At 38.7% G+C, this 25652-nt stretch overlaps 1 protein-coding gene and 1 long non-coding RNA gene across 2 annotated transcripts; both read right to left on the reverse strand.

The window, feature by feature from the left end:
• Window positions 1–3848: 3848 nt before the first annotated feature.
• LOC112279169 (seed lectin subunit I) lies at window positions 3849–5413 on the reverse strand. The gene is made up of 2 exons (XM_024513344.3): window positions 4675–5413; window positions 3849–4550 (listed from the first exon to the last, which is right to left on the reverse strand). The coding sequence occupies exons 1-2, from the start codon at window positions 5305–5307 to the stop codon at window positions 4290–4292; spliced, it is 894 nt and encodes a 297-aa protein (XP_024369112.1). The 5' UTR covers window positions 5308–5413; the 3' UTR covers window positions 3849–4289.
• Window positions 5414–7795: 2382 nt separating this feature from the next.
• Window positions 7796–8928, reverse strand: LOC149989803 (uncharacterized). The gene is made up of 2 exons (XR_016501847.1): window positions 8612–8928; window positions 7796–8468 (listed from the first exon to the last, which is right to left on the reverse strand). It is a non-coding gene; the product is annotated as an uncharacterized LOC149989803 (long non-coding RNA).
• Between the last annotated feature and the right edge of the window lie 16724 nt (window positions 8929–25652).

The following is a 25652-nucleotide window of genomic DNA, read 5'->3' on the forward strand; positions in this document are numbered from 1 at the left end:
TTTAAAGTTGGGTAGTTCACAACTTTCAAAACACAACAATAGAAGTAGAATGATCTACTCACTTCTAAAATAAGACACAAATAATATGTTAGTGTTCTTGTCAAACTATCAAGGACATGAATCTCAAAGAAAGAGAATCCTCAATACACTCTTCTATCACTCAAGAGAACTAAAAAGTCACTCAAAAGGTCATGTAATATTAACTGGAATAGCTATTGCTAAAAACAAGACGACTAGAAAGTCTTGAAACAAGACTAAGACTAGAAAGGTGTTGACAAGAGTGAAGAAGGCTTCACTCTTGCCTCCATATATACTATCTAACTAAGAGCCACATGGCAATGTCTTATAGGACCTCTAACATATGTTGACTTTGCTAGCCACATGTCTTATCTTGCAAGGCAAGTTATCTTTGTATGTGCCATATAGTTGGCTTGTTCCACAAGCTACTATACAAAGATAACTTATTCCACAAGCTACCAATACATGGTTAGCTTTTTGGCCAAGTTTCTAACCTACAAATACATATAAAGTCAAAACCACGTCTATGAAGCTTCGAAGAAGCTTCTCTAAAAGACTTTATGAAATTATTCTATATTTACCTACTTCTACTTAATCATATAAGTAATTATTGAGATAAGTACATATGTCCGTGACAATATTAATAATATTAAAAAAAATACATCATAAATAATTTTAATGTATAAAAGATAATTATAAAATCTACTCATTAGATACAAGACACTTGTATTAAAAGAATTAGTATTAATTATAACATGTTATTGTATAACTTTAATGGATATGTAGTTTTTGATTTACTAAAATAAATTCTTATAGATGTATACTAATAAATTATAAAGAAACATAAACTACAAATTTATAATCTTTTCTTATTTTAAATAATTTATTCTAAATAAAAAAATCAAATAAAAAGACTTTGTTTTATTTTTATACATATATATATAAAGAGAGAGAGAGAGAGAGAGAATAGTAATAATAGACTATTATAAGTGATTTTATAATAAACACTTTACTATTTATTTTATTATTTAAAAGCATTAATATTCAAGTTAGTATAACAAAAATATTAACCAATAGGAGAATAAAAAATTGATCTCTTAATACTAGAGTTTAGCAACTAAGAATAAAGTCTTAATTACACAAAGAGGGTTACAATAAGAATGTTGTGTTCGACAAGGCAAAACCACTACTAAAGAATTTTGGATATGAGAGAGTTATACTATCAAATCTATTTTATTCTATATAAATATAGAATGCAACATCACTTATTTTAAAGCAATTATTGTCTCACTTATAATATAAAAAATAAAGTTATTATACGACAATGACAAAATTCTTGGACTGAACATTCTCTCCTTCTTTCTTAGTTAATAAGCGTTCTAATGGTTCTTCTATTGACTTCAACATAATATATATATATATATATATATATACATCTATATAAAAAAAAACAAGAATTATAAAAATATTAAGAACTATAGATACAAAATTGCATAATTTTTTCATAAAAGCCACTTTACTTTGAATATAAGTCAAGGTGCTACGACTAACAATTATATACATAATCATTTAACATTAGATATAGTTAAAGTGGTTAGATATACAAAAATAAGAGGTTCATACCTACAAGCTCTTCTTTAAATTATAAATTGTGAAGTCTATTGCTCTCATATTGAATTCTACAGTAACTTTGCTGCCATATGTTAATGTTATACATTATAATGAACAAATTTTATCAACAAAGCTAAGGCCTTTAATATATCTTTATAAATAAATAGTGAATAATATTATGAAGTACTTGTAGACAAGAGACATATAATAGAGAATAATAATAAAATTACTATATCTTAGTTTTTTGATATTTCCAAGTTTTCTAACACATTCAACTTTTGGTACTTGATCATATGCTAAAATAAAGTCTATATTCTATGTTTTGAGGGCCCTCTTTCAATCACCATCTACTTTGTCATTAAAATCTATACTACAAATAAAATTTGAAATAAAATTAATAATTCAAAAAACTAAAACTTAAATTTATATGTATTAAAAATCTCATTCAAATTTTTACATATAAAAAATAAATTAAATTTTTAACTCAAAAATTCCAAGTTTAATCCAATAACCTATTCATGTTATATGTCTATATTAAGACCAACTTACTAAAACACAATCAACATGCTATGATGTGCATATGAATAGAAACACAATCAGTTTATATGTTCTAGACTAGCTTCTATATAAAAAAATGAATCCAAAGAAGTGCCAATATTATAAATTATTAAAAAGAGAGAATAAAAGAAGGTATAAACATCATAGTTGTTGTAGAAAACACAACCATCACTATGATTTATATGAAGATAGAAATATATAAGGCCTAATGCTATAATCTTTCATATAAAGATTATATCCAGTTCCATATTGCAAGTCTAAGATAACATTATTTTTATAGATTAGTTTGGTGTACATTTTTAGATATGGATCTTGAAGGCACTCTATATAATATGCTTTTTATGCCAATGGTCAATAAGAGTAAGAATAAAAGAAATCTTATGTGATTCTATTTCACTTTGGTCTAAGTAAAAATTGGCTACAACTATATTAGAAGCCATGTGCAAAGATAATGTTTAGTACATGAAATACAAAGATAAAGTCTCTATGCAATATATGTTTTTAATATAGATACATTACATGATACCAAGATATACAAGAATCTCTTTAAGACAAGCATACATACACTTGCCATAAATTAATCCCTTGCAAGTCTTCATTCTATTAACAACAACAACATCCAACAACACAAACATTATAACTAGTTGATTTGGCTCATCATCCAACTCATAAATCATCAAAATAGGGCATAAGTCTTAGTTTAGAAGTTATACTTTCAACAAGTTATATTGGTGCACAATTATGAATATTAAACTAATATCCTCAACCTTACAATACTAATTCTTACTCTCTTTCCAACCTACTACAATGATCCTTCAATCTTCTGAAATCAATGCCCCCTACTTCACTAGAGAAACAAAAATTAACACCAAAACTTGAGTATTGACAAGAAATCCACTAACATAAGAAATAACAAAGGAGGAGAACCAAAGTTACAATTGAAAGGGGTGAGATTCTGCCATATTTATGTAGACATTCAGATAATACAAAACAAAAATGACAATATATAGAGTTGATTGGAGAGATGTTGTGAACACTACATGCACATCAAACCACTCACTATTTGGTTGAGTAATTATTCTACTAGTGGAAGACACTCTAAATCAGGAACACTGCTGAGCACAATCACCAGTATGTTGCTATTATACCAATCAAAATGATCAACACAATAACAAGCAGCCAAACAAAAGTGTTGGCAAAAATGACCCCACTCCTCCTCCAACCACACTTTCAAGCCTAAAACTCTGCATCCTAAGTTACAAGACAGTCTTTTACACCCCTACTCACCATGATCACCACAACCTAAGATGAGTGTTAAGAGTTCGATGCAAACAAGGAAAGTTGAAAATTTTCAGCAATATATTGAATGAGAAAGAGGCTAAACTTGCCCCAGCTGCAACACAAAAGCATCTTAGTCTTGCTCAGAGACTATTTTTAGCATAATCCACAACACCAAGAGTTTTCTTGACAACATTTTTATTTAGACTCTGCCACTATTTTCGACCTTCTATTTTTCTCTGCTTCTCATATACACAAACACAATAGAAAACTTCATACTATTGGTAAACAAAAACATTTGCATCCAATGATAATAAACACAGTTCCATGCTGAACATCTCAGGAAACCTCATACGATCCCACTCGATCAACCACTGATCCAATTTAGAGAAGACTTTCAAATGGATCTTTCCATGTTCTCATCTCAGATTTGCTTAATTTGGACACATCCAGGTGAGTGATGTGCACACAACAACATGGGGCTGCATCACCTTTTCCCATTCCCATTTGTATCTTGTTTGTTTCATTAACTCAAGATAAGTGCCTATAATACATCCTTCTGCCATACAAATATCATGCTTTCAAAACACCCAACTTACGCCACTGCTTGTGATACTCTATCCATACTATCAGTTTCATTGTTTCCCAACAGAAGCAACACTTCGTGACCGTTAACCCTAACAAAACCACCACGATGACCACCCGGCGGATAACACCATGTGCAGAGCGGGGCGTAGGTTTCGAGGTCCACCAGCCGCGTGGTTTGAAATGTAGGTGCCACCGACCTCGCACTCTTCGGCCGACACAATGCACCGCAGGTCAGCTCACTTGTTGACAGTCTGGCCCTGGACCCAGGCGGTCTGGAACGTGAAGTCGTAGAGCATGTAGACGCCGTTGGGAGTTTCGGGCACCCTCGACGAGAATCCCACGTACGAGAACTCCTTCACCTCCTTCGCCAGATCGAGGCCCACATACTTGATGGCGAGCTGCCGGTTCGCTAGCTTGGGTGTCTGAGAATCCTTCACTACGTGGGTGTACACCATGATGATCTTCTTCAATGCGTCGTACTCAATCCACACGCCGATCTGCACGGCCATCGGGTTAGCAAATTCTACGACTGGTCTGAATCGAAACCCTAGTGCAACTGAGGTGCTGAGAAGTGGACATTCAAGGAGAGGATCAGGTGTGCTGCTGTGATCCCATTCGCACCTTCTTATCGATGACGGTGGCGGGGTCGCCCAAGTACTTGGTCTTCACCGACTTCACGCTGTTGATGTCGAGGCCGATGTGGGGAATCTGGGGGTCGAAGCCGTCGTTTTCGACGCGAGAGATGTCCAGCTCCACGGCCACGGTCTTGGTATTTTTTCCGTTCAGCGACGACCCGGTCTTCAAGTCGACGGGGAACAATCCGAAGGACTCCGCCCCAGTTCCGGCCACCGACAGCGATGGTGTGAGGGCGAACGCAATCCCGCCCCCGCTGAAGAGCTCCCGCACGGTGAACTCGGCGTCTCTGTTGAAGTTTACGGTGAAGAAGGCCTTGAAGGAAGCGACGAACTTGGAGTTTCGTTTCCAGAGCTGCACAGGGGTCTTGTGTTGGTAGCGGGCGGAGATAACGGTATCGTCGTAGGACAAGATCAGTGCTGGAGGATTGAACCCCACTCCAGGGGTGCAGATGTTGTTGGGGTCGGCTGCAACTTTTGGGTCGATACTACAGACGAACTTGTTGTTGAAAGGCGGGAGGGAGATTTTCACAGCCGGCGGTGGAGTCTCCGCAGCAAGAGAAACTTGGAGAAGGACGCACAATGCGAGACAGATCTGCAAGATGGCACCCACACGAGCCATGGCGGCTTCCTACCGAGTCCTCGCACAACAACCCACCTGCGAAATTCCTGGACTGCGCAGTTCTCTGTTCTTCTTCGACCTGGCAAAATCAGGATATGATTCGATGACTAGGCGGTTATGGTCACCTCAACGGGCAAGGGTTATAAATACTAATCTGATGTTGACCTGTTACCAGTTTGACCGGAACGGCGATGGCTTCAAAGTCAGCAATCGCTGAGCTGCATCCCGATGCTTACGCTAGAATGCATACTCTATGTCAACGACGTTATCAAGCTGTCCTGGGGGTCAATGCCATTACTTTTCATTAAGGGTTTTTCGTTGGCAAGTATTGCAGAGGACAACTTGTTTCAAGATTTTGAGCCTTTACTTTCTGTGACTATGGCTCTGTGGTTTTCAATGAATTAGTGTAACCGCGTGGAAATTGCGGACAGGAGTCATCTTCACATGAAGAAGAATCCAGGTCTGTATTTGGATGCATGTGGACGCCATTGCCGACCCCGAGTCCTCGTCCTCAGAATGGATGATGATATCTGGACAACGATTGTACATTGGTGTGCAGGATTTTATTGTTCCAGACCTGCACTGACCGTTCCATGTGAAATTCATGGGCTTGTTTAGGCTAGAGACTAATCATTCGACATTTACTCGACGTCGGCCTGAAGGGCAACATGTTGATGTCGTGTTCTGAATTGCTGCCTGGCACAGGCAGGGATAGATTGCAGTGTCGGATACAACGCTGCTGTTGTTCAGTGACTTTGTCATAGCAGCCAGCTGCACTAACACGCTTTGATATTTTAGTTTCTGGTTTTAACAGAAAGTTAAATCCTTGTGCTGCAGTCCTTTAATCAGGATTCGGATTATCACTGCTGGGTCCGATCAGTCAACCTTGAGTGGCACTTTTCGTGACAATCTGCTATCCTCTCTGGAACTATAAGGTCATTCGGCACCAAGAACACTCCATTTTCACGTCCATGCCATAACTCGGAATAATTCACTGTATTGGTTGGCATCTCATGAGGTGCCGATCTAGGCTCTATTATTTTCAGACCGAGAGGAAGACTGAGATGAACAGTGTCAACTGCTTGTTGTGGTTGTTGTGGAAGAAGGTAGAACAAGTTACTGCTCCAGGTGGTACTTTCCGCAATCTGTAAAAGCTAGACAATAGCAATTAGTACAGCAGCAATGGCAACAACAACGGCTTTGCGGTGCCAGAGTCAGCATTTGTCTTGGTCCTTAACGACACACGGAAGAATGGCCCTTTGACTGTAGCAAGTCAACTTAAACAGGATCCTTCGTTGGAATCTTACATGAAATCTTTCCTGCTATTCGCGTGGTAAAACACTGCCGCAGGGACAAAAGCTTCATTGTGCACAGGAAACTCATTTCCATCTATCCTTTTTTTTTTCCCCCTTTTCTTGACACAAACAGAGATTTCACTGTCGCAGTAAAGTATTGGTTACATAGAGATCCCAGCCAGGTCCGGCCAGGATTGGTGACTCTTCTACAGCATTATGGGTTAAGACTTACCTAACCGGATCAAAATCTACGAGGTGCTATTGAGGTTTGTCCACTGCCCACGTGGCTTAGACCGCGTTCGTGCACCATTGGTGTTTGAACTTTCCCACCAATTGAACTCTATAACTAGGGTTCCTTTTGCATTTGTCCACCATACGTGCCTATGCCACTCTGTCGTTGTCGATGAAATTCAGCCATATTCTGTTATGCATTTTATGTGATGGCCAAAGGAGACCTTTGAAAACAGCATCGTTACGTTTGATCCATAGCAACCAAGTGATTGTTCCTCGCATCAGCAACAATAATCTACTAAAAGTTTGCTCACCTCCTCTGGATCCACCCATACTACACCCAGTTGTTCTGTACATGATGGTCGTATTAAATCATGGTTATACTTCCAATGGCCAGCCAGTTGAATACTAGTTTAGAGGCCAAACAAAAGGTTTCAAGGGTGTAGATGAAGGTTCTTACTGAGAATTCCTTTCCTAGTACGGTCAAGAATGTGTCATCCGTCTATTGAGCTAAAACTTGTTGCCGTCCCCAGATAGGTAGTTGAATTCTTTGAATGGTTTTATTCTTTGAAAAGGCTACCTCCCTTGCTATTATGATGATCATTACTTCTGCCACAATGAGGAACAAGTATGGAGCAAGTGGACATCCTTGTCTCACCTCTCGTGTGATTGGAAAAGAATTTGATAAAACTCCATTCACTTTGACTCTTATTGATGAGTTACTCAATAGCAATTGTACCATATCTATGAATTCATTTGGGAAATCAAGTGTTGTCATAGTAGAAAATACGAAATCCCACTCAACTATGTCATAAGCTTTGGAGATATCTAGCTTGAGGAATAATAAAAGCTGATCTAAATATTCTGCCTATGCCATAGTTTCATGTGTGAGGAACAAGTTGTCCAAGATAAATCTCATAGAAAGAAAGGCTGATTGATTCATACTTATGACATTCATAAGAATGGTCTGCATTCATAACTGTAATGGTTTAGCAAATATTTTGTACCCCAAGTTCAGTAGTCGCCAATTGGGGGAGGCTTCCTAATATCAAACTACCATGAATCATTGTAGTATATTCTTGATCAATCAAGTCCCAAAAGGCAAGGTAGAATTCTAAGACAACTCCATCCGGGCTAGGCAATTTTCCTATTGGCATCTCCTCAAGTGCCTGAGTCATTTCTTGCAAGGTGAGTGGGGCTTGGAGTTGCTGCTGTGGGGCCACATCCAGCCTTGCTGTTATGGAGTGAAGAACTATCTGCCGGGCACCAAGTGTGGTAGGGGTGCTCGTGTGCTGTACAGCCTCCTGTAGTACGTCGTGCATATACAAGACATGGCCTCTTGGCTCGAATGGACTTGCTCATGCTCGTCCTCGAGATCAGTCAAGTACGATGCCGTTGAATTGTCCCCATTCGCTCAATAGAAGGCCTTGGAGCACCGGTCACCTTCCAAGTGCCAGTTGATCTTGCTCCTCCTTGTTAGCCGCGTGACCTTTCTCTCTTTCATGCCATTGAGGTCATCGACACACGCTGCTATATTACCTTGTAAGTACGAATTGCTTGGATCAGATTGTACTGCTGCCACGGATTCTTCTAGCCGTTAGCGGAGTGCCGCCTCCTCCCTATGCCGCTCCCCAGCTTTGAGGACACACCAAACTTTGTAAAATTTCACGCATCTGCGTAGTTTCCCTAAGAAGGACAGGTTGGCATGGGCCACCCACAGTCGCCGAATGTGCGACTGGACTTGTGTATCTTGTAGAAAACATGGGTTCATCACGTACCTTGAGGATTCGGGGAGGAGTTGCACCTGCCTGCACACCGGAAGGTGGTTGGAGTGTGCATTATCTCCGAAGATACAGTAATCAGAGCACGATGGCTTTAAGCCGAGTGACGAGAAGGTATATATATACGATCAAGTCTCGCCAAGTCCCGCGAGCTGTTCCGCCGGTGGTTGTCCCAACTGAACTTGAAAAGGTTAGAATCTGGGAAGTCATCCATGACTTGGAGGGCTTGTGTGAGGCTACGAAACAGACTAAGTTCATGTGCTGGTGGAACCGACCCTTGCAAATTAAATTTATCTATCCTTTTTTCTGTGAAGTTCCAGTCCCATACAATAACCCACTTGCAATCTTGCGGTAGGTCTTGAAGGAGCTCTATCCATAATGCTCATCTCTCCATCGATGTGAGAGGTGCGTATACGTTCACGATAGCCATGTCAGGTCCAGTCACCTCGCACAGGCGAATCCATTATGCTCTCCCTGTCCGCTGGTGTCAAGACGCGACGATTGTGATTTTTTTTAATATAGTGTGCAAAGAATAGCTATTGAGTCTCGTTACAAACTTTACATTTTACTTTTCATTCCTAATTGTCTCCAACATTTTGCTCTTTATAGTTGGATCAACCTTTATGATTATATGTTATCACATCTTGTTTGTGGTCTTGTTATTTCGGGCCCTGCCTCACATCTCCATTCAAATTTGCTTACTTGTTTCATATTGTTTCTTATCTCTCACCAATATTGAAATTGCTAAGTATGTTATTTTATATGCCTTTCATAAGTTTTTTTTATAATAGAATGTAAATTGATCTACACAAACAATTGCTTATGTTTTATAGATATTATCTTAGTTATATTTAATATTTTTAATAATTGAATGTAGTGCTTTCAAATTCTAAGCCTTTGAACCAATAGCTAAAATAAATAATTTAGGTATATGTCTCTACAACTTTAAGGTATATACTTTGATATTTGATCAGTAAAGTAAGTCTTTGTCATTTACATAATTAGACATATGTTTGTATACTATCAAAAAATAAATAATAAATCTATAAAATATCTAATTATTTTTAATTTTTTAATTATTGTATTATTATAATAAGCACTATACTTATTAAAGAAGAGTTGAATAGTTCTATAATTTTTGAACTTATAACCAAGCTTAAGCTCTCAATGTTATGCTATCTAAAAATCAACCTAAGAATGTACTAAGCATCTAGTTGTAGAAGGATTCAATCTTATCTTACAATTGAATTTATAATCCAAAAAAAATTCATAAGGTATTTAGAATTATTTTTTTGGCAAAATTGGAAAATCTGAGTAAGCTTCTAATTATACTCAGTATTCCTCATCAACCTCAAATAAAACATGACCGAACTATATCAAAAAAATAAGACCCTTCTAATCCATAGCAACATAAATCCTATCACAATAAAAGATAGAGAAGACTATAACAAAAGAAAATAGAATGGAATTGAATAAGAAGATACAAAATCAAAGTTTATTAAAACAAAGGGTCCAAAGCCATACTTGACCAAATGTCCAAATGGTCCTAGTCATTCCTATTTATATTTTATCCAACTATCTTAGAACTTTCCAAAATGGTCCTATTCATTCCTATTTATATTTTATCCAACTATCTTAAAACTTTCCAAAATGTTCCTAATGGTGGATTCCACCTAGATAATTGCTCTAAGATCTTTTTAGAATATTCTATGGTAGATCCTATATAATTTATTAACCTAGCTTTAATTCTAGAAACTTTTTAAACTTCTAAAGCATGGCTCTAACTAGCTAATCCTATTGTCACGGCCATAATCATGTAAGCTAATAATTACATATAGAAATAGGTAGAAGTAAATAAAGTAGGTAAAAGTAAGTTAATTCTATAATAGTTAATATAGAAGCTTCCTAGAAACTTCTTAGACAGTGCTTTGACTTCATAAGTGTCTTTAATTGACTTTTTGGATTAGAAACGTGGTCAACAAGTTGGCCATGTGCCACACATGTTGTTAGCTTAAAGATCAAGCTAACTATGTGGCCCACACGTAGAAAAACTTGCCTTGTAAGTCAAGGCATGTGCACTACAAAGTCAACACATATTGAAGGTCCTATAGAATGTCGCCAAGTAGCTCTTAGTTAGATAATATATATAGAGACAAGAATGAAGGCTTCTTCACTCTTGTCAACTCCTTTCTTGCTTCTAGTTTGTTTCAAGGGTCTCTAGTTTTCTTGTCTTTTGGCAATAGCCATTCCAGTTTCTCTTTCAATATATATATTTGTTTATTTACCTCTCTTTGAGTGAAGGCTCACTTGTCTGAATTATTTTTCATCGAGTTCTTGTCTTTGACAGATTAACAAGAGTGCACTAACAATATCAAAGCTTTGTTTTTCTTGAGTAAGAGTGGATTACCCCTTTCTCTTGACAAGACATAAGCATATTAGAAGTTTGCGGATTACCCACTTCTAAACTGATATTGTTCTTAGTATCTTCTTTGTTATCAAGTCTTTCTTTTCTTTTGTCTTGAGCAATATCAGACAAATTTTCTTTCTTGGTATCATTATGGCAGAGCTTGTTGAAATGAAGAGTGCAATGGCACAAATGCAAGAGCAAATGAGGGAGTTAATGCTTGCGATGCATCAACTCAATTCACCAACACAGGAAAGAACAAGAATAGCAGAAAGTGGAGATATAGAGATGATCGGAGCTGCTTCAACATCTGCAACAAATCATGTTCCTTCTCCAATTGTACAACACCCTGTAAGCACTAGAGAACCAACAATTGCCTTACCCGAGAAATTTGATGGTACAAGATCAAAGTTTCGAGGGTTCATCAATCAAGTACAATTGGCAATTGAACTTCAACCGCAAAGCTATCCAACTCCAGGATCACAAGTCAGGTTTATTAGCACTCTACTTTTTGGTTCTGCATTATCATGGTTTTTGTCTTTTCTTGAACAACGAAATCCAATATTGGATAATTTGGAAGCTTTTTTGGCGGAGTTTCGATCTATGTATGGTGAACACGATGCAACTCGTGTTGCAACAAATAAGATCCGAATTCTACGACAAAGAAATCACTCAGTAAGAATGTATGCTTCACAATTTCGATAACTTACAATTGACATCAAGTAGGATGATGCTGCACTCATCAGTCAATTTCTTTATGGATTGCAATACGAAGTAAAGAAATTGATGCTCAACTTACCTGATCCTCAAACTTTGAGTCAAGCAATCGATTTTGCGATAAAATGTGACAATCCACTTTTTGAATTTCGATTCGAGAGTCGTACACGGGAACCTCAACGTTATTACTCAATGGCAACATCAACATCTTTGTCAAACGTACATTCGGAAGTAGAAGACATGCAAATTGACGCGGTATGTTTTAAACCCCTAACTGAGCAAGAAAAGATTCGTCGTCGTCAAGAAGGATTATGTTTATATTGCGGAGAACCTAAGTACACTGCTCAACATTGTCCAAAGAAACAACGTAACTATAAAATGAGGGGTACGGTAGTCAAAGAAGACAACATGTCAGAAAACGGATTCATCCAGCTACAATAGGGACCATGCAGCTGGAACCTTGTACAATTCCTAATGAAGGTCCTATCCTCTCCTCAGAACCCTCTTCTTGTTTTACAATAGAATTATATTTAGGACCTAAGAATTACAAAGCCTTTGCTTTATTAGATTCGGGAGCCTCAGCATGTTTTTAAGATGAATAATTTGTTAAAAGTCGTAAAATACCTTTTGTACAGAAAACTAAACCTGTACATGTAGAAGTCATTGATGGCCGTCCTTTGTCTTCTGGAGATGTCACTCATGAAACTCGCCCTATAAAAGTAACAATAAACGGTCATGTTAGCTACATAGCTTTTAACATAATTAAATCCCCGTCCAATCTAATTATTTTAGGTTTATCTTGGCTAGAAAAATATAACCCTCGAATAGATTGGAATTCTCGTAAACTTGACTTTTCCCAAAGCATTATTAATAGTTCTACCAAGCAAGTAAAAAGTTATAAATCTAGTATAGTAAAACCCGTACTTATAGGTACAAAAGCATTTATATACGCAGCAAAAGAAGGATCAACTTTTGCTATTTATGCTGCACCTATTTCTGAAAGCGTAAAGACTTCAAGTGGCATTCCAAGTCAATATCAGGATTATCAAGACGTTTTTGAGAAAAAGAATGCAGATATTCTTCCTGAGCATCGCCCATATGATTGTTCAATCGACCTCAAGGAAGGAACTCAGCCACCATTTGGACCAATTTACAGTTTATCGCAAGATGAGTTGGCTGAACTCAAGACATATATTGACGAGAGTTTAGCGAAGAATTTCATACGCCATTCAAAATCTCCAGCAGGAGCTCCAATTCTATTCGTAAAAAAAAAGATAGATCTTTGCGAATGTGTGTTGACTATCGAGGACTCAACAAGATCACAATCAAGAACAGGTATCCATTACCTTTGATATCAGGACTCCTTGACCAGTTGAATCAAGCTAAGATCTATACAAAAATAGATCTAAGAGGAGCATATAATTTAGTACGAATCAAGGAAGGAGATGAATGGAAGACTGCGTTTCGAACCAGGTACGGACATTTTGAATATAATGTCATGCTTTTTGGACTCATGAATGCACCAGCTGCTTTTCAACATCTCATGAATGATGTATTTCGTGAATTCTTAGACAATTTTGTTGTCTGCTACCTAGACGATATCCTGATCTATTCTAAGAATGTCGAAGAACATGAAATACATGTTCGTCAAGTATTACAAAAACTTAGAGATGCAGGATTGTATGCCAAGATGGAAAAGTGTGTATTTCACACTACTCAAGTTGACTTTTAAGGATACATCATTTCAAATGATGGTCTCATGATGGATTCTAAGAAAGTCCAGACAATCATGGATTGGAAGATTCCAAAGACAGTAAAAGATGTCCAATGTTTCTTGGGATTTGTCAATTACTATCGGATCTTCATCAAAGACTTTTGACGAGTTGCAGCTCGACTTACACGTTTGACCAATAAAGACAAATTCCAATGGAATCAAGAAGCGGAAGCAGCAATTGAAGCCTTGAAGACATCGTTTGTCTTCGCACGAGTCTTATATCGGGTTGAGTTTTTCAAGGTATTTTTCATGGAAACAGACGAATCGGATTTTGCCTTGGGTGCAGTTTTGTATCAAGGACAAGAACTCGATGAAAAATAATTCAGACAAGTGAGCCTTCACTCAAAGAGAGGTAAATAAATAAATATATATGTTGAAAGAAAAACTGGAATGGCTATTGCCAAAAGACAAGAAAACTAGAGACCCTTGAAACTAGACTAGAAGCAAGAAAGGAGTTGACAAGAGTGAAGAGAGCTTCACTCTTGCCTCTATATATACTATCTAACTAGAAGCCACGTGGCGATATTCTATAAGCTCTCTAATATGTGTTGACTTTCTAGGCCACATGTCTTTGCTTGCAAGGCAAGTTTTCTATGAGTGAACTACGTAGTTAGCTTGTCCTTCAAGCTACCAACATGTGTGGCACATGGCTAACTTGTTGACCAAGTTTCTAACCTAAAAGTCAACTATGGACTCCTATAAGGTCAAAGCAGTGTCTATGAAGCTTCTAGGAAGCCTCTCTAGAAGATATTGCACAATTAACCTACTTTTATCTACTTTTACATACTTTTATCGATTCTTGTAGGTATTTATATGTATATCCATGACATTACCCTTCCTTCTAGGGACGAGTTCTACGAGGAGCGGTGATTATATGTTGAGAAAGTCTAATATGCGGCGAATTATATTTGCTACATATTCTGATCTCTGTTCTCTTCGAAAGTAGTTGATGGATCTTCTTAGCGATCGATAGTGTCTCATTCCTGGGTGAGAAGACCACCCTGTTATTTGATCATTATTGAGGCTTTCATAACTTCCTTCAAATAATACATTTGAAACACCATTAGTAGTCGTTCCTATCTCCAGTAATATCACTAAACATCGAGAATCTCTTCCAAGGTCGTGATACCAAACGCATTGTATCTCACCATCTATTCGAGGAAGAACATGTCGTTCTTGAAGATCTTCATCTCGGTTGCGTCGTCTTGAAGGTTGTGACAATCGCAATGTCTCATCCGATAAGTCAGCAAACAAAGGTTCTTGAATTGAATCCGCTGGTTGTTGGCTCTCCATCTAATTAGCGTCATAAATGCAAAGAAGTTACAAACAAGGATAGGAAATTGAATGTTATCTTGCCTCAATCTTGTCTCTTTTATAAGAGAGATTTTCATCTTGATTTTGATGGATGTCGTTGATGAAAAACTTTGACTTTAGCTGATGCATTTGCTAGATTCCTGGATGGCTCCCATGTGTGTTCACTAATATCATATCCGCGCCAATGAACAAGATATTCCAGCTTATTTCGACGCCGCCTTGAGTCTAATATCTCTTCGACCTCAAATTCTTCATTATTATCTACTTCTATAGGAGGCGGTGGCATTTGTCTTCTTCCTTGTATATCCACTGTCTTATATGGTTCAAGAAGAGACACGTGGAATATAGGATGGATCTTCATTGACTCCGGTAGATGTAACCGATATGCAACTGGGTTGATCTGTTCAGAAACATAAAAAGGGCCAAGCCTACGATAGTCCAACTTGTCACAAGGTCGAGTAGTCTTGATATTGCGACGAAGTAGCCATACCTTATCACCCATATTGAGTTGTGGTTGCTTCTTACGATATAGATCTACATTTATCTTTTGTCGTTCTTGAGCTTCCTTCAATTGCGTCTTCATTATTGCATGTAACTCTGACAAACGATTTGCCATATCTTCTGCTGCAGGATTATCAACTTTTGAAAAATCAAAAGTATCAAGTCGTGGATGATAGCCATAATTGACAAAGAAAGCTGTTTGTTACATGGAAGAATGTACTGTATTATTATAAGCAAACTCGACCAATGGCAGAAGGGTTGTCCAATCATCTTGTTGTTAATTGATAGTACACCTTAAATATTGCTCCAAGACTTGGTTTACGCGCTCTGTTTGTCCATCAGTTTGAGGATGGAAAGCCGAAGATAGCTTTATGTCCACTTTTAAAATCTTGAAAAGGGTCCTCTAGAATCTTGACACAAATTGAGTTCCCCTATCCGATATGATATCTTTAGGTAATCCATGATAGCGATAGATATTATCAATGAAAAGCTTAGCTGTTTCTTCACATGTGATAGATTTTGTATATGGCACAAAATGTGCCATCTTGGTGAAACACTCTACTATCACAAATATAAGATCATAAGATCTTGAGCTTGGAAGATCTGTGATGAAATCCATAGAAACAGAAGACCATGGCTGTTCTGGTATAGGTAATGGCTGAAGAAGTCCGTAAGGTCGATGACGAGGAATTTTTGATCTTGAACAAATATCACATGATTGTACAAAGTCATTGACTGACTTCCACATTTGTGGCCACCAAAAATCTCTTGATATGAGTTCCAAAGTCTTATTATATCCAAAGTGCCCTGCTGTTAGAAAGTCATGACGTGCTTGAAGAACACGTAAACGTGCTTCTCCTTCTGGAACATATAGGCGTCCTTCAAAATATAATAGATTATTATTGAACTCGAACTTAGAAGAATCATGAGACTTGGAAGTATTATTCTCAATATCATGAACAATAGGATCTAAGGACATACTGGACTGGATTTGCTTGAGAAAAGTTGAATCAACAGTCAATGTTGATTTCATTGCTCGGAGATGGAATTGCTCCAGTTTCAAGAGGACCGTTCTTTGTTGCTCAAAAGCTGCATTTTCTTTTTTGGTGCAAAATAAGAACGTCTAGATAGGGCATCGGATAAACCTTGTTGTTTTCTTGACCGATAAGAGATAATGAACTCGAATCTTGACAAAGACATACTCCAACGAGCTTGACGACGATTCAACACACGTGCTGACATGAAATACTCGAGGTTCTTGTGATCTGTATACACAGTGACTGGACTAGAACCGCCTTCTAGATAATGACGCCATTCTTGAAAGGAATCCACGATCACAAGAAGTTCTTTATCGTGGATCTCATAATTGATCTCGGCTGCTGAGAATTTTCTTGAATGAAAAGCTATCGGATGAAGTTTGTCATTGTTATGGACATACATTGGAAGATTCTTCGAATATTCTTTTAGAATATTTTCTAAAGATTCTCTAAAGATTCCTTTAGAAGGTTCTAGAAGATTCTTAGAATATTTTCTAAAGATTCTCTTAGAGGGTTCTAGAATATTCTGATAGATTCTAGGAAGTTGCTCGAGAAGTTTCCTAATTAGTAGAAGTTGTTGGAGAAGCGTCCTAGTTAGCGGAAGTAGCTCGAGAAGCTTCCTATTCAGTAGTATATATAGGAGTCGAGGCTGAAGGGTTCTTCAGTCTCGACAACACATCTCTTGGAGTTCTAGCTCACCTTTCTGGTGTTGTTCTTGTACTCATCTGTTTAATCTAGTTCTGCCACTTCTTCTTGAACTTCTTGTTAGATTTCAAGTCTGTATTTTGTGTCCGTGACAGTTTGTCGAGACTGCATTTTCACTAGTATCAGAGCTAGTTCCTTCTTGTTAGAGAGTGGATTACCCCTCTTCTTGAAGGTGTGCTAGTGTTTTAGAGGTTGCGGATTACCCTCCTCTAAACTGATATCTCTTCTTTCTCAGTATTGGAGCCTTATTCTTCTTGGAGAGAGTGGATTACCCCTCATCTTGGAGTCTTAAGGCGTTTTAGAGGTTGCGGAGTACTCTTCTCTGAACCAATATTGTCCTCTTGTCAAAACTCTTTTTTCTTCTTTCTGAAGGTTAGCCGAAGGTTAAGACGTTAAAATGGCTGAAAGTTTGGAATCCAAACTAGACGCCATCATAAATGCTCTTGCCTCGTTGTCACATAGGACAACAGAGATCGAAGGAGTCATGGTAGGACTCCATAACAATGGAGCATCTGGGATAGCGCCATCTAAAGCATATCAGCCTCAAACTTCTGCACCAGAAGAAGCAGTTCTACCTCCATTTCAACAAGATCGAGTAGTCCTACAACGAAAGGAGCCTCGAGTTAGTCTTCCGGATAAGTTTGATGGAACTCGTTCCAAGTTTCGAGGTTTTGTCAACCAAATCAGGTTGATAACAATTTTACAGCCCGAACGTTATCCGACGGAGGAAGCGCGTGTTGGGCTTGTTGGAACCTTGCTTACAGCACAAGCTCTGTCTTGGTTTACACCCTTGTTCGAGAAGCGATCGCCAATCCTGAGCAACTTTGAAACGTTCTTGGAGGCGTTTGCAGAAGCATTTGGCGAGCATGATAAAGTTCGATGGGCTACAACAAAGATCCGATCGCTACGACAAGGAACACGCTCTGCATCAGTCTATGCCTCGGATTTCAGACAATTGGCAAGTGACATTAATTGGGGTGAAGAGGCATTGGTGAGTCAGTTTTATTGGGGCTTGAAGGATGATGTGAAGGACTTGCTGTTATCTCTTCCTGATCCTCAAACGCTCAACGAAGCTATTAGCCAAGCTGTAAAGTGTGACAACCACCTATTCCAGCGTCGCCAAGACCAACGTCCAAGACACCAAATGACTCGTTACGACGTGACTATGTCTGCAAATAGCTTAAACTCACATTCGGAGGCAACAGACATGCAAATCAACACGGCGCGTGTCCGATTTCTTACTCCAATAGAGAAGAAACGGCGTATGGAGGAAGGGTTATGTTTGTACTATGGAGAAGAAGGTCACAAGGTTGAAAATTGTCCAAAGAAGCAAAATTGGCACCCTGTCAAGACTAGAAGTGCGATGATTCCGGAAAACGACGATGCCCAGCCACAGTAGGAACCGTGCGGCTGGACAATCTAATATCACGACAACAATCAGGTTCCTCCTTCTCTGTCCAACCTGCCCGTTGTTTTACAATTCCTTTGTTTTTAGGCCTTCAAAAACAAAAAACTTTAGCTTTATTGGATTCGGGGGCATCTACTTGTTTTTTAGATGAAGAGTTTGCTAAACGCCACAAGATCCGTTTAGTACAGAAGTCCAAACCTGTTCACGTAGAGGTGATAGATGGACGACCCTTATTGTCAGGCAACGTTACCCATGAATCAGAACCTATAGAAGTGGTGTTTAAGGACCATAGTAGTCACGTTATTTTTAATATTATTAGAACCCCATCAAGCCCTGTTATCCTTGGTCTTTCTTGGTTAGAAGATCATAATCCGTCCATTGATTGGAGGCTACGAAGGATAACATTTCTTGAAAAAAATAATAATAAACCTGTTGGTAGAACCTACATGAAGAAATCCATGTTTATTGGAGCGAGAGCGTTCCTAAGATCGTCCAAGGAAGGCGCACCATTTGTCATTTATGCAGCTCCAACTAGCGGCGAGAATATCTCAACATCGAATATACCAGAGCAATATAGGGATTTTGAAGACGTGTTTCAGAAGAAGAACGCCGATATACTGCCGAAACATCGACCATATGATTGCGCTATAGACTTAGAGGAAGGAGCGCAACCACCTTTTGGTCCAATATACAACCTATCGCAGACGGAGTTGGCAGAATTGCGGAAGTACATCGATGAGAATCTAGCCAAGAATTTTATTCGACATTCAAAGTCGCCAGCTGGAGCACCAATCCTATTCGTGAAGAAAAAGGATGGCTCACTGCGGATGTGCGTGGACTACCGAGGACTCAACAAGGTGACCAAGAAAAATCGCTATCCCTTACCTTTGATCTCCGGCCTCTTAGATCAACTTGGACGTGCAAGAATTTTTACAAAGATTGATTTAAGAGGAGCCTACAACCTTGTGCGAATCAAAGAAGGAGATGAATGGAAGACAGCCTTTCGTACAAGGTATGGCCATTTTGAGTACAATGTCATGCCTTTTGGTCTTACCAATGCTCCAGTGGTCTTTCAGCATATGATAAACGACATCTTTCGAGAGTACCTCGATGACTTTGTTGTCATCTATCTGGATGATATTTTGATATTTTCCAAGAATGAAGAAGAACATGAGAAGCACGTTTGTTTGGTTCTTGAAAAACTACGCGAACGAGGACTCTACGCCAAGTTGGAGAAGTGTCAATTTCACCAGAATGAGATGGAATTTTTGGGCTTCATTGCGACTACAGAGGGCTTGAAGATGGATCCAAAAAAGGTAGAAGCAATTATATCTTGGGAAGTTCCAAAGACGGTTAGAGATGTTCAATGTTTTCTTGGATTTGCTAACTTCTATCGGATCTTCATCAAGAATTATTCTCAAATTGCTGCACCACTCACGCGTGTAACAAGCAAAGACAAGCTCGAATGGGGATCACAAGCAGCAAAAGCATTTCAAGATCTCAAGACGGCATTCACTACGGCTCCAATCTTGGTACACCCTGACTTTGCAAAGGCTTTCTATTTAGAGACCGATGCTTTAGATTTTGCTTTGGGAGCTGTGCTTTCACAGATGGGCATAGACAAGAAGCTTCACCCAGTTGCGTTCTATTCACGGAAGTTCTCTACTGCTGAGATCAACTACGAGATCCACGACAAAGAGCTGCTTGCTATAGTGGATGCCTTCCAAGAGTGGCGTCACTTCCTCGAAGGAGCTGCACATTCAGTGACTGTTTATACGGACCACAAGAATTTGGAGTACTTCATGACAGCTCGAATTTTGAATTGTCGTCAAGCTCGATGGAATATGTCTCTATCACGATTTGACTTTATTATCACCTACCGCCCTGGAAAACAGCAAGGATTATCTGATGCATTATCGAGGAGATTGTATCTTGCGCCAAAGGCTGGAGAAGCAGCGTTTGATTAACAATGTACAACATTGTTGAAACCAGAAAAATTCAGGATTTTTGCTACTGTTGCAACTATCGATGACGGCTTCCTCAACGAGGTACGTACTGCGACCATTGAGGATTCTATAGCTCTTGACATCAAACAATGTGTCGATAATGACAAGTTTAAGGTGGAGGGAGATCTTCTGTATTTTGAGGAGCGGTTGTATATCCCGAAAGGACCAACTCGACTCCGAGTACTTCAATCTCGCCATGACTTTCCAGCTGCGGGACATTTTGGATTCAACAAGACTTTGGAGCTCATTTCACGAGATTTTTGGTGGCCCCAAATGTGGAAGGATGTGAAGGAATTTGTCCTTTCTTGTGATGTTTGTTCAAGATCCAAGATCCCTCGACATCGTCCGTATGGACTTCTCCAGCCATTGCCTATTCCACACCGACCATGGTCTTCAGTTTCTATGGACTTCATTACGGACCTACCGCCATCGAATTCATTTGACAGCATCTTTGTTGTGGTAGATCGATTTACCAAGATGGCGCATTTCGTGCCTTGCAAGAAAACATCGTCAAGTGAAGACACCGCAAGACTCTTTCTTAATAACATATATCGTTATCATGGCCTACCAGATGATATCGTGTCGGATCGAGGTACTCAGTTTGTATCCAAGTTTTAGAGGTCCCTCTTTGAGATATTGAAGGTGGATATTAAGCTCTCTTCGGCTTTTCATCGTCAAACTGACGGTCAAACGGAGCAGGTGAATCAAGTTTTGGAGCAATATTTACGATGCAGCATCAACTATCAACAAGATGATTGGACTGCATATCTACCGCTTGCTGAGTTCGCATACAACAACACTCTTCATGCGTCAACTCAACAAACACCATTCTTCTCCAACTACGGATACTACCCCAAGCTCGATTTATTGAGTTCTTCAGCAAATAACAACCCAGCAGCTGAAGGATTTGTGAAGCAACTATCGGAGCTTCAAGCGACGTTGAAGCTTCAATTGCAATCTGTCCAAGAGAGTTACAAGGCATCTGCAGATAAATATCGAAATAAGGCGCCTACTTTTAAAGTTGGAAGTAAAGTATGGCTTCTTCGACGGAATATCAAGACCAAGCGGCCATGTGACAAATTGGACTATCGGAGATTAGGGCCATTTGTTATCAGGAAGCAGATCAATCCGGTGGCATATCGTCTAGAGTTACCAGCTACTATGAAGGTACATCCAGTCTTTCATGTGTCTTTGTTGGAACCTTATCGAGAGTCAGCTTTTCCCCAAAGAGTACAAAGTCCGCCATCAAGTATCGAAATTGAAAACCATGAGGAATACGAGGTGGAAAAGGTACTAGATTCACGGCGTAATAGGAGAAAATTGGAGTATTTAGTGCATTGGAGTGGATACGATATCAATGAACGAACGTGGGAGCGTGCCGAAAATCTTGCCAATGCACCAAAAAAGGTACAAGAATTTCATCAACGATATCCTCATAAACCTAAGCCGATTCAACGATAGCTTCTTGCTGAAGCTTGCTCATCAAGTAGCATAAAAAGAGGGAGGGCACCTCCAAAACCCATAGTTCAATAGTGTAGAACTTTGTTAGCAACTATAGTTTGCTCTCATCATTTTAGCCTTTGGACATGGATAGTCAAGATACTACACTTGTTATGTCATCTCAAGTGACTAGCTCACAAAGACGACCGCGAGATGAAGAACCGCCTGCACCACGACGACGTCGGAGGATACCGAGCAACAGATCGCTAGTAATTGTATTTGAGGTCGAGCCTGCCTACGACGGTCAGCCAGAAGGTGTGTTTGGAGGACAGTTTCACAATAAAGACACAAAAGTCCACGCTTGGTCAGAGGTTGAAGGTGTTGGTCACTACCGTTGGCTCCAAGGGCCGATGAATCATTTGCCTCGCGAACAACAATTGGAATTCATAGCGGATGTGATGCGACAGATTTTCATTTTCTTGCGTTGGTATTGACTGATAACAACATTGCTTCTCAGAGACCTCAAAGTTAGAAGAGGAGGTGATGTCATGGACATACATTGGAAGATTCTTCGAATATTCTTCTAGAATATTTTCTAAAGATTCTCTAAAGATTCCTTTAGAAGGTTTTAGAAGATTCTTAGAATATTTCCTAAAGATTCTCTTAGAAGGTTCTAGAATATTCTTAGAAGGTTCTAGACTATTCTTAGAAGGTTCTAGAATATTCTGATAGATTCTAGGAAGTTGCTCGAGAAGTTTCCTAATTAATAGAAGTTGTTGGAGAAGCGTCCTAGTTAGCGGAAGTAGCTCGAGAAGCTTCCTATTCAGTAGTATATATAGGAGTCGAGGCTGAAGGGTTCTTCAGTCTCGACAACACATCTCTTGGAGTTCTAGCTCACCTTTCTGGTGTTGTTCTTGTACTCATCTGTTTAATCTAGTTCTGCCACTTCTTCTTGAACTTCTTGTTAGATTTCAAGTCTGTATTTTGTGTCCGTGACAGTCATCTATTCCCATTTATGACAAAACTACACCTAAGGCAAAATCCGATTCGTCTGTTTCCATGAAAAATGCCTTGAAAAAGTCAACATGATATAAGACTGGTGCAAAGACAAACGATGTCTTCAAGGCTTCAAATGTTGCTTCCGCTTCTTGATTCCATTGGAATTTGTCTTTATTGGTCAAACGTGTAAGTCGAGCTGCAACTCGTCAAAAGTCTTTGATGAAGATCCGATAGTAATTGACAAATCCCAAGAAACATTGGACATCTTTTACTGTCTTTGGAATCTTCCAATCCATGATTGTCTGGACTTTCTTAGAATCCATCATGAGACCATCATTTGAAATGATGTATTCTTAAAAGTCAACTTGAGTAGTGTGAAATACACACTTTTCTATCTTGGCATACAATCCTGCATCTCTAAGTTTTTGTAATACTTGACGAACATGTATTTCATGTTCTTCGACATTATTAGAATAGATCAGAATATCGTCTAGGTAGCAGACGACAAAATTGTCTAAGAATTCACGAAATACATCATTCATGAGATGTTGAAAAGCAGCTGGTGCATTCGTGAGTCTAAAAGGCATGACATTATATTCAAAATGTCCGTACCTGATTCGAAATGCAGTCTTCCATTCATCTCCTTCCTTGATTCGTACTAAATTATATGCTCCTCTTAGATCTATTTTTGTATAGATCTTAGCTTGATTCAACTGGTCAAGGAGTCCTGATATCAAAGGTAATGGATACCTGTTCTTGATTGTGATCTTGTTGAGTCCTCGATAGTCAACACACATTCGCAAAGATCTATCTTTTTTTTTACGAATAGAATTGGAGCTCCTGCTGGAGATTTTGAATGGCGTATGAAATTCTTCGCTAAACTCTCGTCAATATATGTCTTGAGTTCAGCCAACTCATCTTGCGATAAACTGTAAATTGGTCCAAATGGTGGCTGAGTTCCTTCCTTGAGGTCGATTGAACAATCATATGGGCGATGCTCAGGAAGAATATCTGCATTCTTTTTCTCAAAAATGTCTTGATAATCCTGATATTGACTTGGAATGCCACTTGAAGTCTTTACGCTTTCAGAAATAGGTGCAGCATAAATAGCAAAAGTTGATCCTTCTTTTGCTGCGTATATAAATGCTTTTGTACCTATAAGTACGGGTTTTACTATACTAGATTTATAACTTTTTACTTGCTTGGTAGAACTATTAATAATGCTTTGGGAAAAGTCAAGTTTACGAGAATTCCAATCTATTCGAGGGTTATATTTTTCTAGCCAAGATAAACCTAAAATAATTAGATTGGACGGGGATTTAATTATGTTAAAAGCTATGTAGCTAACATGACCGTTTATTGTTACTTTTATAGGGCGAGTTTCATGAGTGACATCTCCAGAAGACAAAGGACGGCCATCAATGACTTCTACATGTACAGGTTTAGTTTTCTGTACAAAAGGTATTTTACGACTTTTAACAAATTATTCATCTTAAAAACATGCTGAGGCTCCCGAATCTAATAAAGCAAAGGCTTTGTAATTCTTAGGTCCTAAATATAATTCTATTGTAAAACAAGAAGAGGGTTCTGAGGAGAGGATAGGACCTTCATTAGGAATTGTACAAGGTTCCAGCTGCATGGTCCCTATTGTAGCTGGATGAATCCGTTTTCTGACATGTTGTCTTCTTTGACTACCGTACCCCTCATTTTATAGTTACGTTGTTTCTTTGGACAATGTTGAGCAGTGTACTTAGGTTCTCCGCAATATAAACATAATCCTTCTTGACGACGACGAATCTTTTCTTGCTCAGTTAGGGGTTTAAAACATACCGCGTCAATTTGCATGTCTTCTACTTCCGAATGTACGTTTGACAAAGATGTTGATGTTGCCATTGAGTAATAACGTTGAGGTTCCCGTGTACGACTCTCGAATCGAAATTCAAAAAGTGGATTGTCACATTTTATCGCAAAATCGATTGCTTGACTCAAAGTTTGAGGATCAGGTAAGTTGAGCATCAATTTCTTTACTTCGTATTGCAATCCATAAAGAAATTGACTAATGAGTGCAGCATCATCCTACTTGATGTCAATTGCAAGTTATCGAAATTGTGAAGCATACATTCTTACTGAGTGATTTCTTTGTCGTAGAATTCGGATCTTATTTGTTGCAACACGAGTTGCATCGTGTTCACCATACATAGATCAAAACTCCGCCAAAAAAGCTTCCAAATTATCCAATATTGGATTTCGTTGTTCAAGAAAAGACAAAAATCATGATAATGCAGAACCAAAAAGTAGAGTGCTAATAAACCTGACTTGTGATCCTGGAGTTGGATAGCTTTGCGGTTGAAGTTCAATTGCCAATTGTACTTGATTGATGAACCCTCGAAACTTTGATCTTGTACCATCAAATTTCTCGGGTAAGGCAATTGTTGGTTCTCTAGTGCTTACAGGGTGTTGTACAATTGGAGAAGGAACATGATTTGTTGCAGATGTTGAAGCAGCTCCGATCATCTCTATATCTCCACTTTCTGCTATTCTTGTTCTTTCCTGTGTTGGTGAATTGAGTTGATGCATCGCAAGCATTAACTCCCTCATTTGCTCTTGCATTTGTGCCATTGCACTCTTCATTTCAATAAGCTCTGCCATAATGATACCAAGAAAGAAAATTTGTTTGATACTGCTGAAGATCAAAGAAAAGAAAGACTTGATAACATAGAAGATACTAAGAAC

Source organism: Physcomitrium patens, chromosome 2, assembly GCF_059467195.1.
Source record: "Physcomitrium patens ecotype Gransden chromosome 2, ASM5946719v1, whole genome shotgun sequence".
In the NCBI taxonomy this organism is placed as follows: Eukaryota; Viridiplantae; Streptophyta; class Bryopsida; order Funariales; family Funariaceae; genus Physcomitrium; species Physcomitrium patens.

Excerpts from the sequence above, each read along its gene's own strand:
- LOC112279169 (XM_024513344.3), bottom strand. The coding sequence starts at position 5,307 with ATGGCTCGTGTGGGTGCCATCTTGCAGATCTGTCTCGCATTGTGCGTC. Across the intron at positions 4,551-4,674 it reads CCACCGTCATCGATAAGAAG|ATCGGCGTGTGGATTGAGTA; the intron begins GTGCGAATGGGA and ends ATGGCCGTGCAG.